Source organism: Lissotriton helveticus, chromosome 1_1 (genome assembly GCF_964261635.1).
Source record: "Lissotriton helveticus chromosome 1_1, aLisHel1.1, whole genome shotgun sequence".
Taxonomy (NCBI): Eukaryota; Metazoa; Chordata; class Amphibia; order Caudata; family Salamandridae; genus Lissotriton; species Lissotriton helveticus.
Window position 1 is genome coordinate 348,698,891 of NC_136057.1, and position 18,087 is coordinate 348,716,977.

At 51.5% G+C, this 18,087-nt stretch overlaps 1 protein-coding gene across 1 annotated transcript in view; it reads right to left on the bottom strand.

Moving 5' to 3' along the window:
• Positions 1-18,087, bottom strand: part of LRP6 (LDL receptor related protein 6) — a 1,212,873-nt gene that overhangs the window by 621,993 nt on the left and 572,793 nt on the right. The window contains exon 10 of the mRNA XM_078673499.1: positions 11,218-11,444. Within this exon, the coding sequence (XP_078529625.1) occupies positions 11,218-11,444 (227 nt within the window). The remainder of the gene's footprint in view (positions 1-11,217; positions 11,445-18,087) is intronic.

Genomic DNA, 18,087 nt, shown 5'->3' on the forward strand with positions numbered 1-18,087 from the left:
GAATAAGTTGGGATTAGTGATATGTTTGTCTGAAGAGCCATGTTTTTAAAGCTTTCCTAAATGACATGAGGTCCAGACAGGACCTGATCTCAAAGGGGAAGGTGTTCCACAGACGGGATGCAAGAACAGCGAATCTGCAGCCACAGAGCGCTTGCGTTTGAAAGCGGGTGTTTGGAGGAGGGCTAGGTGGGCAGAGCGCAGATTGCGAGAGGGAGTATGCCTAATGATGAGATTATCTATAAATTTGGGGCTTTTACAATGGAGAGATTTAAAAATCATGCAACCAGTTCTAAAGGAACAGCGTTGGGCCAAAGGGAGCCAGTGAAGATTCCTAAGCAGTGGGGATGCTGAATGCCATCTAGGTTGTGCCGTGATAAGTCTGGCCGCGTGGTTCTGGACCATCTGGAGGCGCTTCAACAGATTTAGGGGTAGGCCTAGGTATATGGAGTTTGCATAATCCAGGTGGGAAAGCACCGTGGCGATCACCACCTGGATAATGGCCTCTGGGGTGAAGAAGCGTCGCACCTTCCGGATTTTCCTGAGCTGGAAAAAACACTTGGAGACCACTTGACCCACTTGTGTTTTTAAAGAGAGATCACTGTTCAGGGTAACTCCAAGTGTCTTTGCAGAGGAGGTAGGGAAAGGGGCTTGACCCATATCTGATGGCCAATAGTGTGGGCCCCAGTATTTCGCACTGTCTCCTGTGAGCACCAGCTCGGTTTTTCCAGTGTTTAATTTTAGGTGGTTTTGGTTCATCCAGGTTTGGATGAACCTCATGGTAGACTGAAAATGGGAGATGGAGGAGGTGGAGTTGTCTACAGTGAAGAGTAGTTGCAGGTCGTCCGCATAGTTGAACACCGTCACCTGCTTGTCTCTTAAGGCCTGGATTAGAGGAAGAATGTAAATATTAAACAGGTGAGGTGACAACGAGGAGCCCTGAGGGACTCCACAGGTAATGGACTGTTTAGTACCGACCAGGGCGCCAAGACGGACCGCCTGGGATCGGTTCTCTAAGAAGGACTTCAGCCAACAGGCAGCTAAGCCCCTAATGCCGGCCTGGTTGACACGGTCGATCAATATACCATGGTCGACCGTGTCAAACGCGGCCGACAAATCCAGCCGCACCAAGGTCTGGGGAGAACGTCTGTCAGCGCAGTCTCGGAGCATGTCTAGGACCGTGACTACCACTGCCTCTGTTGAATGGGTAGGACGAAAACCTGCCTGGTGGGGATCAAGACAGTTTGAGCCCTCCAAAAAACTGGACAGGTGTTTCGCGACATGAGCCTCCATTACTTTAGCCAAGAAAGGGAGCAAGGAAATTGGCCGATAGTTTGCCATGCAGGTGGGATCGACCCTGGTTTCTTCAAAAGTGGGATGACTGTTGCTTCCTTAAATGCAAGGGGTACTAAGCCAGATGTGTGAGAGTCATTCCGCAGAGTGTAAGCCGGAGTCGGAACGGCGGACAAACACTCTTTAAGGATGTAAGGGGGGCATTTGTCCGAGGGCGATCCGGATTTAACTCTTGCCAATAGCTCCAAAAATTGGTCTGGGGTCATAGTGGGAAACCATTTATTGACACCTTGTTGATAGTGGTATGAGTAACAGAGGGAGTGTTAATAGAGGATTTTGGAATACTCTCTTTGATGTCCACAATTTTATCGATGAAATAAGTAATGAGTGCATCACAGAAGGTCTGGGTTGGAGTCACCCTAGGACAAACACTGTCTAAATCAGTCAGCTCATTTAGAATTGAGAAAATATCCTTGGGTCTGTCTGATGAGTTAAGAATGCGGGAAGAAAAATAAGCAGCTTTTGTGGCAAGAATGGCCTTCATGTACTCTTTCCTGGCCGTGATAAAATCAGATTTTAAATCAGAGGAGTAGCTGCGACGCCACTTTCGCTCCAGTTGGCGCAAGGACAGTTTCTTAGCTTTTAGATCTTGGGAGAACCAACGATGAGCGTCTGCGCGCCGGGCCAGCTTAATTTCTTTATAAGGTGCATGGATGTCACTTGCAGCTTGAAGCCAGCCGGCCAGGTTGGATTCGGCTGAACTAATGTCAGAGTGAGGAAGAGGTGCCATATTATTTAATGTTTTTATGAATTCTGATTTGTCAAGTAAATTCCATTTCCTTGCTCTACTACTAGCAAGAGTAGTAGTTGACTTAATAGGAAGACAGGTAAGTTTAAATATAAGGAGAAGGTGATCCGACCAAAGACAGGGAATAGTTACTGGGGTTGTGGTTAGAGAAAAGTTGGACCATATCTGGTCCAAGATGTGACCTTTGCAATGGGTTGGGGAAAGGCTGGACCTCTACCAAATCTGCGAAGAGAGCTGCAAGGTTGGTGCGGTTGGCGAGGTGGGGCAGATAAGCCCATGGAGCATGCAGTAGCTCTGTTCTCTTTGAATAGTTCCAAAGCGGAATCAGCCTTGTCCCCAAACAGGTGGTCAAAGGGCATGTCCATAAGGGAGGACTGGGCATTGCCTGGGAACCCGGTTGAATGCAGCCATGCATAGCGGCGAATGGCTACATTGGTGCCAATGGTTTTACCCAATGAAATTGGTGGTGTCCAAGCCACAACGTATAGTGAACTCTGCTGCAACAAACAGTCTTGGCGGCCTGGGCAAGGACAGATCGAGGACACTAGGCAGGACTCGGGCTACAGAGTTTCAAAGGGCATAGGATAGTGTCCCAGGAGGCAGCTGGCATTTACTGAATCAAAAGTCAGGCTAGTGGAAGAAAAAAACCTACTTCGCAAATGTGTCCACGCGTTTGGCCTCCCTATCCGGGGCAGTAGTCGGAAAAGTGTTGGGATTAGATCTTCTCATGGAACACAGGGTTGCCCGGGTCAGGCTGATGTGGTCTTGATATCTGTCTGTTGACTGGTGGGCCAGAGCCAGATTTTGTCCAAGTCCCCAACAAGGTATCAGTTAATGCCTCATTAAATGGTAAAAGGGGAAAAGGGAATGTTTGCAATAGAACCAGTTGCGGGATAGGCTGCAAAGTCGATAGACTCCATAAGCAAGATCTCGTGCCATGGCACCATACCAGTGCCTGCTCAGATGAATGCGAGCGGCAAGAGGGGGCCAAGTCCAGCTCCAATTTTTCATGTTTCTTCTTTGACTTATCGGAAGATTTAGATCTCTGTAAAGACCAGTCTCTTCAGTGACAGCTGGAACGGGAGTGGGTCATTAATGGAGCACGACTTAGACTGGTCTTGTTGCAGTTGCTTCTTGTACTTGGCGATGTAAAGTGAATATGCTACTTACCAGTACGCATCTGTTCTTGGCATGTAGGGCTGCTAACATTCATATCTGTAGCATAGATCGCCGCCTAGTGTTGGGTCCGGATGATTGCACATTGTTGTCCTGGAAGAGTCTTCGAAGTATCACGAGATAGGTGGCTCCTCCCCTGGACTACAGTGCGCATGGGCATCAACTCCATCCCCAGATTGTTTTTAGCCATTGTGGCAAAGATGGAGTTTAACAGTGAAAGTGATGGCCATGCTAGAGATAAAGTGTAAGAAAAGTCTGCAGCCGCTACGGGCGCCGGTGAGGAGGGCGGGCGATATGAATGTTAGCAGCCCTACATGCCAAGAACAGATGCATACTGGTAAGTAGCATATTCAGTTCGAGGCATGTGGGCTGCTAAATTCATATCTGTAGCATAGAATACATAGCAGTCCCTCCATTAACGGCGGCCGCCCGTGCCAGCTGCAGAAGTCTGAAAAAGTGTTTTAAGAACAGCCTGTCCTACAGCTGCCTGCTGTTTGGAATGCACATCTACACAGTAATGTTTGGTAAACGTATGTGGTGTAGACCATGTGGCTGCCCTACAAATGTCTTCCAAAGGAATGTTACCCAGGAATGCCATGGAGGCCCCCAACTTGCGTGTGGAGTGTGCCCTGGGGGGGGACCGTTAAAGTGCGCTTAGCCTTCTGATAGCAAATCTGAATACACTTAACGATCCACCTGGCTATTCCTGCTTTGGAAATGGGGTTGCCTTTGTGCTGGGCTGCGAAGGCAACAAAGAGTTGCTGTGTCTTTCGAAAAGGTTGTGTTCTGTCAATGTAGTACATAAGCGCTCGTTTGACATCAAGCGTATGGAGCATCCTTTCTGCTACCGTTTCTGGGTTGGGAAAGAATGCGGGCAGTTCGATAGTTTGATTGATATGAAACTGCGACACCACTTTAGGGAGAAATTTGGGGTTAGTGCGCAGCACCACCCTGTTTGAATGAATTTGTATAAATGGCTCTTGGATGGTGAGCGCCTGTAGCTCACTAACACATCTTAGAGACGTTATGGCAATGAGAAAAGCCACTTTCCATGTGAGGAACTGAAGCTCACAGGAATGCAGAGGTTCAAATGGGGGACCCATCAATCTGGTGAGCACCACATTGAGGTTCCACACAGGAGCTGGCGGGGTCCTGGGAGGGATGACCCGCTTCAGCCCTTCCAGGAATGCTTTAATGGCAGGCACCCTGAAGACAGAGAGATGCTGCCTGTTTTGGAGATAACCCGCTATGGCGGATAAGTGTATCCTAATGGAAGCGTATGCTAGATTGCATTTGTAAAGATGCAACAGATAGCAGATGATATTAGGAATGGAGGCATCGAGCGGGTTGATAGCGTGCTCGGTACAGTAGATGACAAACCGCTTCCATTTTGCTGCATAGCAAGCTCTGGTAGTGGGCTTCCTTGCCTCCCGGATGATGTCCATGCATTCAGGGGGCAAATCAAGGTAGCCAAACTCTAAGACCTCAGGAGCCAGATCGCCAGGTTGAGCTGCTGCGGATCCGGGCGCTGAATGTCGCCACGGTTCTGCGTCAAGAGCCGGGGTGTGAGGTGCAGTCTTTGATGCGGTACCACGGAGAGTTCGAGGAACGTGGTGTACCACGGTTGTCGCGCCCACGTTGGAGCAACTAGGATGAGTGTCATCGGGTGTTGCTTTAGCTTTCTTGCCACCAGCGGGATGAGAGGCGCTGGGGGAAAAGCGTACGCAAATCTGCCTGACGAGTTCATCCATATCGCATTGCCCTGCGATAGTGGGTGAGGGAACCTGGCGGCAAAGCTTTGGCATTTTGCGTTTACCTCCGTGGCAAACAGGTCTATCTCTGGATGACCCCACTGCTGGAAGTACGGGCGGAGTACTGATGGATGTAATTACCACTCGTGCATCTGGTGGCTGTACCTGCTGAGCAGATCCGCCATCTGATTGTCCGTGCCCGGGAGGTGTTCCGCCATGAGGAAGATGTTCCTCTGAATGGCCCACTTCCACATGCTCTGAGCCAGATGAGACAACTGTGGAGAGTGCGTACCTCCCTGCTTCTGAATGTAGTACATGGCTGTCATGTCCGTCCGGATCAACACGACTTTGTTACGATTGCCATCAGCTCCAAGTAGTTGATGTGCATCTTCCTTTGTTGCGTTGTCCATAGTCCCTGCACCGTATAGTGGAGCACATGAGCCCCCCATCCTTGGAGAGAGGCGTCCGTTGTTAGTGTAATCTGTGGCACAGGCTCCTGGAACGGTTGGCCCTTGCAAAGGTTGTGTGGATTCCACCAATGCAGAGAGCTGTATGCCCGACCTGTCACCAACACTAGGTCGTTTAGCTGTCCTTGAGCCTGAGTCCACTGATGCGCTAAGCATTCTTGGAGCGGACGCATATGGAGTCTCGTGTGCGGGATTTTGAAGATACAGGAGGCCATCATGCCTATCAACTGCATGAACACTCTCGCTGGGAGTGAGTGTTGTGGTCTGAACTTTTGGATCAGCGCCTGGATGTTGTCGATCCTCGCTGGGTTTGGCTGAGCTGTGGCAGCCAGAGTATTGATCGTCGCGCCTAAATACTGCCGCACATGGGCTGGCTGAAGGTGTGACTTCGGGTAGTTCAGTGTAAATCCCAGACTGTGAAGGAGGTGAATGGTGTGGGACATGTCTGCGGCGCACTGCTGGGCTGACTTTGCCTGCACGAGCCAGTCGTCCAGATAAGGGTAGACATTTATACTCTGTCTCCGGAGGTGTGCCGCCACTGTCGCCAGACATTTGGTGAACACTCTGGGAGCAGTGGTCACTCCGAAGGGGAGTACCTTGAACTGGTAATGCCTGTTTTGGATGGTGAACCTGAGGTACTTTCTGTGGGAGGGGTGGAGTGGTATGTGAAAGTAAGCATCCTTGAGGTCCAAGGTTGCGAGGAAGTCTCCCTGTTGTAACAAGAGAAGAACCTGCTGCAGTGTCAACATGTGGAAGTGTTCTGAAAGAATGTACTGGTTCAAGGGGCGTAGGTATAGAATCGGTCTGAGTGAGCCGTCCTTTTTTGGGATTAAGAAGTACAGGGAATAAACCCCTGTGCCTTCTTCCTCCACTGGCACGAGCTCTATTGCGCCCTTTTGCAGCATCACCAGAACCTCCTGCTGCAATAAGTGCAAGTGCTCTGCTGACATAGGACGGTGTTTTGGGGGCATGGGTGGTGGGGTGGATGTCAGTTCTAAACAATAGCCTAACTGGATAAGTTTCCTGACCCACCTGTCTGTGGTGATGGACTTCCAGACGGGCAGGAACTGTTGGAGTCTCCCCCCGACAGGTGTTGGATGGTCGGGGGCAGTGACAGGGAGTCACTGTTTGTTGGCGGCAGAGGAACGGGAACTGTTGTTGCCTCTGCCTCTACCCTTGGCACTGTTTCCTCTGTATCCACCTCTGCCCTGCTTGCTGTAGGAGGATTGCACACCACTTTTATTGAATGGCGTCTGCTGCGACATGTGCCCTCTGTTAACACCTCGATTGCGTGAGCGACGAAAAGTGTTCCCTCTAAATTGTTGTGACTGGAGAGCTCCCATGGACTTGGCAGTCTCTGTATCTTTTTTGATCTTCTCTAGGGTGGTGTCCACCTCTGGGCCAGACAACCTGTCTGGATTAACGGGTTGGTTGAGGATAGTAGTTTGTATCTCTGGCTTGAATCCCGAGATGCGGAGCCATGCCTGACGTCTCAGCATCACACTAGTGTTGATCGCTCTCGCTGCTGTGTCCGCAACATCTAGCGCACACTTTATAGCAGCGTTGGAGATGAGCTTCCCCTCCTGAATAAGCATTTCAGCTCCCTCTTTAAACTGGTCTGGGAGGTGTTGTAACAGCTGCTCTAGGGTGTCGTAGTGCGCCCTATCATATCTGGCCAACAGAGCTTGCGTGTTTGAGATGCGCCATATGTTGGCCGCCTGAGCTGCTACCCGCTTGCCAGATGCCTCCAGCACCTTTGACTCTTTGTCTGGGGGAGGAGCTTCACCCGTCGTCTGGGAGTTTGCCCTCTTGCGGGCATTAGAGACCACCAAAGAGTCCAAAGGCAACTGGCCCCGTATGTAAGTGGGGTCGCCAGGTGCCGGTCTGTATTTCTTCTCAATGCGTGGGTTTACCACCCGGGATCTTGTGGGTTCCTTAAAAATGTCTGCCGCATGCTTAAGGACCCCTTTCAACATTGGGAGAGTCTTGACAGTTTTTTCAGCAGTAGAGAAAGTGTCAAAAAGGAAGTCCACTTCCACGGGGTCAGCATGCATCTCCACCTTATGGTTTGTAGCTGCCCTTTCGATTAAGGCATTAAATGCCGCAGAGTCTTCAGTGGGGGACGGCTTTACGTTATAGACCTGTGGATCCTGGACCGTCTGCTGGTCCCCTTGATCACCAGTATCCATCCATGATTCCTGCTGCTCATCAGGCTCTGTATGAGCAGGGAAGTTGTACTCCTCATCTTGGTCCCCTCCATCCCCATCTGAGTATGTGGGTGAAGGTGTTGCACTCCGCCTATGCTGAGGAAGAATCTGCTCCACCAGAACTGGGGTGTCTTCTGCAGGCTTTTTACGTTTCAGAGGAATGGTAAAGGACTGCAAAGGTTGTGAAGTAATCTTCCTTTTGTATAGCGTGAGTTTGCCGGTGTCGGCATCGATGAAATGCTCCGACCGATCTTCCATCAAAGGTTGTCGAGGACCCACGGTCCCAGCCGGTGGAGTGGACGTCGACACGGTGTCCTTGGGCACCGACCGCGGTGCAAAGGCCTTCGGCGCCACCTTAGGCGGCAACGTGTAGACGAGCGGTGCCGGTGTGGTCTTCGGTGCGTCTGTCAGCTTCGGTGCGGAAGGAGTCTTCGGTTCCGATGCCGAAGCCTTGCCCTTAAGGCGCTTGAGGGAGTCCGAGACCTGCTTCGTAAAGGAAGCGGACGGTTTCGTCGATCCGACTGATGTCCGTGGTCCGCCCCCTGGGAAGACCCGAGCGTGGCTGACTTGTGTTTGTCCGGTCGAGGAGCACTCGTGACTGGTGCGCTTCGATCACTGTCCACTACCGTAGAAGTCGATGCCGATGGCTTCGGATCGATCGGTTTTCCTTTAGGGGTCACGGCCCCAGACCTCGGCTCTGCGGCCTTCACCGACTTCGCGCCAACAGGCCCCTTGGTCTTCGGCGCGACAGACTTTCCCGATGCAGGCTCGACAGTCTTCTTGGGCGTCGGTGTGTCTCCCTTGGTAGACTCCGACCCGATGGGCTTCTTCGAGCTTGGCTCCTTAACCACCTTCGGCACCTTAGCCTGGTCGGCAGCTTGCGCCTGTTTGGGGGCCCCTGAAGACGATGGCGTCGGCACCGGAGCGGACGTCTTCGGTTTCGATGGCGTGTCGGCCATCTTTGTTTTCACCGGTACCGAGGGTTTCGGTTTCGTTTTCAGTAATGGCGGCTCCGCGGAGGTGTCCGTAGCCGAGCCGGAAGGCGGGGCTGTGCATCGAGGTGTAAGGTCGTGGGTAAGGCCGCGTGGCGATCCCGTGACCTGAGCCTTTGTAAGAGTATGAACGGGGCATAGCTCTTCCTCCGAGCTATCTTCCATGGCCCCATATGCTTCGTCGTCGTCCCCTACCTTCTCGGCGATTTCTTCAATGTCGGGACTGTGGTCGTCAGCTCCGTCTTCGGACTCGACCTCCACCGGGGTAGGGGAAATCTGCAGGTGACGCACTTGCTCGTCTTCCGCGGGGTCGTCAAAGATGTCCACCGGTGCTGGAGCCGATCGCTGGGCCTCAAGGCGCGCCACGCGCCGAAGCTTGATCGTCTTTTTCGATCGAAATCTGGAACAGGCCATACAGTTGGCCTCGTCGTGGTCCGGCGACAGGCACTTGTTGCACACAGGATGGACGTCGATGTGTGGGTACTTGGATCCACACACAGGACATTTCTTGAATGGACTCCGCTCCATGCCGTCAAAGTCTTGCTGCGTCGACTAGGCCCCGATCACCGAAGAGTCTCACGACACCCCGGATATCCGACTCTACGAGCTGGAAGATAGACGGGACCGAACGCGAACAATACCGACGGTGCCAATAAGGCCTTTTGGCCTAGATAAAGTACTTTTACGATTCCGAACAGGAGACGTCGAAATCACATCCGAACCCAATGGCGGAAAAAAACAATCTGGGGATGGAGTCTATGCCCATGCGCACTGTAGTCCAGGGGGGGAGCCACCTATCTCGTGATACTTCGAAGACTCTTCCAGGACAACAATGTGCAATCATCCGGACCCAACACTAGGCGGCGATCTATGCTACAGATATGAATTTAGCAGCCCACATGCCTCGAACCTTTGGCTCGTGTCCCTGAAAAGTCTTCTGGTTCATCAACGTGCAGTCAATGCAGACCTTAGTTGGGACTAAACCCCAAGCACACACAATTGTGATCGGTCACAGACATTTGTTTGTGACAGTCAGTACAGGGCTTAAAACCCGTTTTTAGGGGTGACAACCCTTGCACCATTTACATATTGAGGTAAAGATCTTAGAGAAATGAGTCGAAGCTACAGATCTGTCTGGTGGCGTGGAAAGAAAGGAACGGATGTCAGTGCGTGGAAATTGCTCAGATATGGGCTCCGTATTTCATTTCCATAGTGGTGAGGAGCATTGCGCCATCCATCAGTGTGCAGAGGTACTGCTGAAAAGTTTCTGGATGTAATCTTATGCCTGGGGATTATTCAAAAGGTGATGAATCTGTGGCTAGCACTATCAGAAGCAGGCACTCAATGTTAATTGGGGAGTTGCGCAATCATGATAACGCCCAAGGTCATTCCGAGTAACTCTCAAAGGATAGTGGTCCCTTGCCAAGATAGCAGCGGTTTGCTAGCTTGTGCCTATCCTAGCACCACTATTATCCTATTGTGTGGTCTCTTCTTGCGCGCAAGACGTGAACTATAATAGATGGCACATCGATAAGCTATCCAGCTCCAACGCATAACTAGGTTTCTAGAGGTAATCCATTTACTTAACATTGCTGGGGAGGCTGGGGTCAGTTGTAGCTTCGGGAGGCATACCCCAAACAACCTACATTAGCAGCAGTTACCAAATTTCAGTATCAGATGTCAACCAAGTGGGACAGCACTGCTTGACAAAGACAATGGTCCTTTAAGACCGGCTATACCAACACCTGTCCCGGGGAATGACAGTAAAATATAATCTGTCAATTGTTGCATTAAAGAACTGGGGCAGGAGCACATAAAAAGGTAAGATTTTTAATCTGGCAGAGTGCAAACTTCACAACTTAGGGAGCAACTAATTACATAGAATTTTAATAGTCCGAAAAGAATCTGTACAACAAGAGTGTCAAACTAATAAGAAAGATGCAATTGTGTGGTAAATATGTAATAATTGCACATTACACTAATGCATGATAATGAGCAGAATAAAGTCTTTAATTTATTTCCATCTGAAAATGATAATGACGGTGATCACTATAAACTAGTATCAATTATTGAAAGCTAACATTTTGGATTTCTACTGTGTACTTCCTTAGAGCAGAATTCTTTAGGATAAAACACACAAAAAGAAACAATTACTATGGAAATGAGTTTGCATCTCGGATCAGCATGGAGGCTACATAAGGATAATGGAGGCCAAAAGAGCGCGCGCACACACACACACATACACACACCTCTGACAGCACTACCGTCCAATTTATAAACCCTTAGGTGTGCTGAGGAAAGGGAGTTCAGAAATTTTTTCGAAAGCTTGTGTAGTATCAAACTAATCATTCACCAAGCAAAATTATACAAGTTGTGCGGTAAGTGCTCTCCCCCACTTCTGTCCGCCTTCACAATAAGTTTAATGATCGTGCTGGACTGCTAATATAGTGTTTTCCACCTTACTAGACAACCAATTTGTTGAACGCAGACCAAAATATTGTTTGTCAAATAACTCCAAGTTCTCACCCATCAGCCGGATCCAGGGCTAAGGCTCGAGGGCTGTCCAGATCTTTCCACACAAGAACCTGCCGGTGCTGACCATCCAGTTTGGAAACTTCAATGCGATTTGTTCCAGTATCTGCCCAGTAGAGGTTCTTTCCTAGCCAATCTACAGCCATGCCTTCTGGATAATCCAAGCCAAACTGCACGACATGTTCCAGGGCGCTGCCATTCATGAATGCACGGCTGATGGTCTGTAGGAAAGGGCATATAAAGCAACGTTCAACATTGTGTTACTTGCCCGAAGGTTTTTGCGAAAGGAATGGTTCCAGTTCAATAAGCATGAAAAATATTCCCCAATAAAGGCAAACTGGAAATATAAGACAATCTATCATGACCTAGATAATTATGCATAGGTCTTTGCACACCTTTTATAATACATCTTAAAACAAACAGAATCGCACACTCTTCCAGGACTTGAAGTACAAACCAGCCAGCTCAGTAATTTCTTGTGATGCTATTATAGTACTAGAACCACTACACAGATGTGTTGACACGCAAATTTCCGAGGACACCTATACAAATCAACCAACAGGAAAGAAGCACATTTACCTCCAAAAAAGTGATATGCTAAAGTGGGAAAAGCATAGTACGAAGGTAGCTAGATAACAAAATGACAAAATCTGGAATATCCGGGGGCGTGGCTAGCAGCCGATCATGGCGGCAGCATAAGGGACGAGCTCCGCAGCTGAAGCGGCCTCTTCGACTATCCGACCAATCATCCACCACAATTATCGAGCCCTGCAGGAGGATATCGGAACCCAGGACCGGGCGGAGCAGGTAGCGTGAAGCGGCGTTCAAATTCGACGACCGGGGACCGAGTCTCGTCGCAGCTGCGGCGTGGCCTGTATCACCCGACTGAGCCGGGACCCACCGTGGGCGAGTGGCCCGGCAGGAAGTGCAGCCGATCCGGGGGACCGGGACCGGAAGTGCCCGCGGGCCGTGTAGGTCGCCCGCCAACCTGAAAGTGACGCGGCCGGACTGAGCGCCGCTTGCGGTCCAGAGAGAGGAGACTGGCCGGTTACACTGTAGTCGGCGCTTCCGACACGAAAGCCGACCGGCGGCCACAACTGAGGGAGAGCCTAGGAGGGTGAGGGACGGCCGCCATCTTCTGGGCCAGAGACGTCGCCGCACACTTCACCCTGCAACCACCCTACGGGTGCCTGAGTCGAGAGCCTGTGCCCGGCAAGAGTCCTCACCTTGTTCAGGGCCCGCTACGTTCTCCTGGGTGCACGGGGAGAGACGACCAGTTTGTATCGGCGGACGCTTAGCAGACGCCCTGGCCGGGATCCCGCGTGGACGAATCCACCAACAATCTGTGGCCGACGTGAGTGCACCCCTCCAGACAATCTGGAGCTGAGAGGCCCGAAAAGCAAGAAATCTACAGGCATGGCGGGGAAAGGGTCTAAGGGCAGTGCCACACAGACCCGTATGGAGCGATACACATCCGAAAAATCATCCCCCTCCCCGGTGACGGGGAGAGACGCGGGGGGCAAACCGGCAGATGTCCCGGGAGGCAAGAGGGCGACGTTGGAGGACGTGATGCAGGCACTGGCCGTGCTACAGACGACGGTGGGGTCAATCTCCACGGATGTCACTCTGCTCAGAGCCGACCTCCACAAAATGTCGGAGACGGTCAAGGACATGGAGGTGGTCACCAAATCCCTAGTGGAAGATGTCTCCGAACTACAACAGGCTTGGGGAAGCTGGCGCAGGACAACAAACTGCTTCGTGGGAAGCTTGATGAGCAGGAAGGACGTTCCAGGCGGAACAACATCCGTATTATTGGCGTGCCGGAATCGGAGGGCACAAGAGCAATGGACCTGTTCGTGGAGAGCTTAATCACGGGAGAACTTCAACCGAAAGGACTGTCCGCCTTCTTCTCCGTGGAAAGGGCTCACCGCGTGCCGGGTGGTCAGCCGAAGCCGGGGGCGCCCCCACGGCCCATTGTAGCCCGCCTATTCAATTTCCGTGACCGGGACGCCGCCCTACAGGCGGCAAGAACTCCCCCCCCCCCTATTAAACTTCAGAGCTCTACTGTTGCCTTTTTCCCCGACTATACGGCAGATGTCGCACGCAGGCGCCGCACCTTCTTCGAGGTAAAAAAGGAATTGAGGTCACGAGAACTACCGTACTCCATGCTCTTCCCTGCAAAGCTTCGAGTAGTAGCAGAAAACAAAACCTGGTTCTTTGACAATCCAGAGGCGGTACAGGAATGGTTGGAGGGATGGAGACCGGGACGTCACCCCCGACGGACTAATCGACCGCCAAAGGGCCACAATGTGGGGAACCATCCGGACTCCCAGAAGACGGGAGGGGACATAGAAAGTGGAGCGTCTATGGGAGCAGAGGGCGGACTAGAAGAAAATGAGGACCAATAATCTCCTGGCTTCTATATTTTATTAGACTTATGATGCTGCATGCGCTCTTCCCGCCATTGGACACTGGGTGATGGACCTCCGAGGGTATGATTGAGAGGCCGATGGCAGCGGAGAGTCCCTCACCCCAACGCGCAAGTACACTGTTCTGGGGTTGGGATATGCACTCTGCTCAGTTGGGGGGGCGGGCAGTTTGGAGTCCGTGTAGCAGGGGGGCAGGGAGGGGGATGGGTAGAGGTATAAGAATGGTTAAAGTTTGGGACCACTTTTTCCTGCATGTTTTAGTTATGTATGCACACATGTTCATTGGTAAGACAACACGTGGGAGGCATCGCACGTCACTGGGACAGTCAAATGGCGGGAGGTTGGGAGGGGTCACTTCTGCCTCACACCCGTCTCCACATACTACCTCACTCATGGAGCGATGGCCCCGCGGTCTACAGTGCTCCCTCTGTTACAGTGGTGTGGGAGGTTATCCAACGGGCTCCCCCGGGCCCACCCACCGACTCTTCCCATGGCCAGGACTGATAATCACACCACACCAACCCCGCTGCAAATCATGTCATGGAACGTTAGGGGATTGGGCGACAAGATCAAGCGGGGCCTGGTATTGCAATGCATTAAGAGGCGGGGACCCACCTTGATTCTCTTACAGGAGACACACTTGTTGGGGGTGGCCACACGGGCATTGGATAGGAGAGGGTACCGTATGATAGCACACGCTGCTTTTACCTCAGGGTCTCGGGGCACGGGTATATTGCTGAGGAACTCCTCCCAATACATAGTGAAATCCACAAAAATAGATGATCAGGGCCGCTTCGCGGCAGTACATGGTCAATGGGAGGGGAGGCCGCTAAATGTGGTCTCGGTTTATATTCCGCCGGCGTTACACTCACTGGCCTTGCCGGACCTCGGCAAATTCCTGTTGGAACTTCCTGAAGGGGACTTGCTTGTGGGTGGAGACTTTAACATGACACTCACAGACACCCTCGATCGTTTCCCCGCACGTCCACGGGCAGCTGGCCCTAGCAGGCTGCAGAACTTTCTTGAAGCACAGGGGTTGGTGGATGTATGGCGTGCATTACACCCAGATCAGCAACAATACTCCTACTACTCAGCGACCCACAATAGTCTTTCGAGGATAGACTACTTTTTCACATTGAGTAACGGTCTCCTCAGCATTAGTGAGGCGACGATACAGCCGAGACGCATCTCGGATCACTCGCCAGTCACTCTGATCGTCACTTGCGCAAGCGCCAAACGCAAGAGAGTATTTCCGATCTATCCGGGATATCTTAAAGCTCCACTGGTCCACAAAGACCTGAAGACAGCGACCCGGCTCTACTTTGAGGAGAACCAGTCCTCGGTGGGCTCCCCCCTCAATATTGTGGGAAGCCTACAAAACGGTGCTCAGGGGTCAGGCTATTTCAGCGATAACGAATCACAAAAAAGCACACAGGAAAGAGGCATTGGAATTGGAGTTGGGCCTCGAGAGGGCCAACACTGCCCATATGGCAGACCCATCGGAAGACACACTTCATGACCTACATATACACCAGCGCCGCCTCAACGATCACCTGAGGCGAGTGACGATGGCAGACATTGCCGCAACCAAGCACAGGGTCTATGACTTAGGGGATAAAGCTAGTAAACTCCTGGCATGGCTGGACAGGACACAAGGGGGAGGTAGAAACATACTACAAATGACGGACTCTTGTGGCAACGTACACACCCGACCGGAAGATATAGTAGAAGCCCTGGCTGACCACTTCCATGAAGTGTACACTCCACCGATAGTGGTGACAGAAGACGAGGCCCGAGATGCCCTCGAGCAGGTCCCTCTTCCATCCTTGACGGCTGAGGCAGCCAAGGATATCGATGCCCCCTTAACGACTGACGAAATTAAATTGGCCATTGACTCCCTCCACTCGGGTAAGGCTCTGGGCCCCAATGGGGTACCCATTGAGTGGTTTAAAACTATGTCTGAATCCCTGAGTACGCCCCTTCTGCACATGTATGAGGAGAGTAGAATGAAGGGAATCTTGCCCGCAGACCAACGGATGGCGACTATCGTCGCTATCCCGAAATCGGGTAAGCCGCCCAACGACTGCAAATCATACAGGCCTATTTCCCTTTTGAACCCGGAAGCTAAAATAATAGCGAAAGTACTGGCAAACAGACTTATGCCATGCTTGAGTCAACTGATCCATCCAGATCAGTCCGGCTTCATGCCGCATAGGAGCACGGCCCTCAACCTTCGCAGGGTGCACGGAGTCGTGGCACGACTCTCACTGTTGCAAGAACCGGCAGCGATACTATCGCTAGACGCCAAAATGGCGTTCGACCTAGTAGAGTGGAGCTACCTCTTTGCGGTGCTGACGCGGATGGGCTTTGGCCCCGTCTTTATTTCTTGGATAAGGATGCTTTATAAGGATCCTATGGCCAGGATAGTAGCGAATGGCCACATTTCTCGGACCATATGTCTAGGTCGTGGTACGCGGCAGGGATGCCCACTCTCGCCTCTCCTTTTTGCTCTGGTCTTAGAACCATTGGCAGTCACTATTCGTACTACGCAACTTCTTAGGGGGATACGATGGGATTCGCAGTGGGAAGACAGGGTGTCCCTTTACGCGGACGATATGCTAATATACCTCACAGACCTAGAACGTAGTCTGCCCAATCTCCTAGCAATTTGCAACTCTCATGGGCGAGTATCAGGCTATACCATCAACTGGGTGAAGTCGATACTTTTTGAGCTCAAGGGGCCACTCCCGCCGCTGCCGGACTCTTGTCCACTGAGGATGGCTCCCTCATCCTTCAAATATCTGGGAATCCACATCACTCGAGATGGATCGGAGTTTGCAAGACTCAACTTGTTGCCTCTCTTATCCCGGCTCCGTAGCGATGTGCACCACTGGAAGGAACTCCCATTGACATTACTAGGCAGGGCAGCGTTATTTAAAATGATGGCCCTGCCGCGTTTTCTATACGTCCTTGAAATTGCCCCACATTTGATACCTGCCGATTTCCTACAGAAAGTGACAGCGCATATCTCAAGTTTGCTATGGTGGAACCGACCAGCTCGAATTTCGCATGCGAAGCTGACTAGGGGCTGGTACGATGGGTGCATAGCACTGCCCAATATCCAATTCTATTATTGGGCGGCCCAACTCAAGATACTAAACCAGTGGCTGCACGCCCCACAGGAAGACCCGGCATTCAAAGCAGACAGGGTACAACTGGGTACAAATAGCCTACTGGCACCTCTGTATCACCGAGGCATTGCGGCGAACCTCATAGGGCCCACTAAACATACCGTTCAACTGTGGTACAAGGCACAAGCGAAGTTACAATGGGGAGGGATCATCACAAAGCTCACGCCTCTGTGGGACACCAAAGCGCTGGGTCATTTACGATGCACTAGGGGCTTCACTCAGTGGGACAACATTGGGATATCGACTGTGGGAGATATGTGGAATGGAGAGGGAGTGATCTCATTCGCGACCCTTCAAGAACAGTACGACATGAGGGACAGCAAACTATATAGATACATACAGATAAGGCACGCCCTGCAGGCGGCGATCCCACTTGATACATCCCCACCGGAATCCTCCCCACCGGAGGACCGTCTACTCACAGATTTCATGCAGGAAGGGGCAACATCATTAACATACCGTAAAATACTCAATAATGTACCTGACCCACTGCAGAAGCTGAAAGACAAATGGGAAACCGATGTCGGAGACCTTGATGAGTCCGACTGGAATGCGGCCATGGCGTCTCCACGTGAGGCGGGTATATCATCTAAATTCCGCTTGGTACAACTTAAAATTTTACATAGGATTTCTTACACCCGCACAACACTACACAAACTACAGAGAGCAGATCACCCGTACTGTCTTAGGGGCTGCGGGGAAGAGGGCATGTTCCTACACACGCTTTGGGACTGCCCGCGCATTGTTTGTTTTTGGCAGCGAATACTACGCACTATCGCACAAACACTCCACACTTCACTTACACTGGACCCAAGGTTGTGTTTACTGAATATATGGGGGCCTACAGATCTTACTTTCTATGGGAGGGCGTGGACCACAATTGGACTTGTCACGGCCAAAAGGGATATCGCACAGAAATGGGGGACGGCGGATCTCCCCACGCTGGCACAGTGGATCAAAAACATGGATATGCTTATGTTGACGGAAAGGGCAGTCTATAAAACGAGAAATAACCCGCGCAAATGGAATGGAGTTTGGCAACCTTGGAACTCATACAGGGGAGATATTTGTGAGCCATTGGCAGGTGAGGACCTTGAAGGTTCTGATGACGAGGTAGATACTGATTAGGGGTCGAGCTTAGTGGGGGACAATATACGTGCACAGGGAGGGGCTGACCGCAAAGCGATGGGACTTGAGGGAGGAGGGAGGCGCGGGTGGGATGTGACTTTGAGAGGTTTGCACGA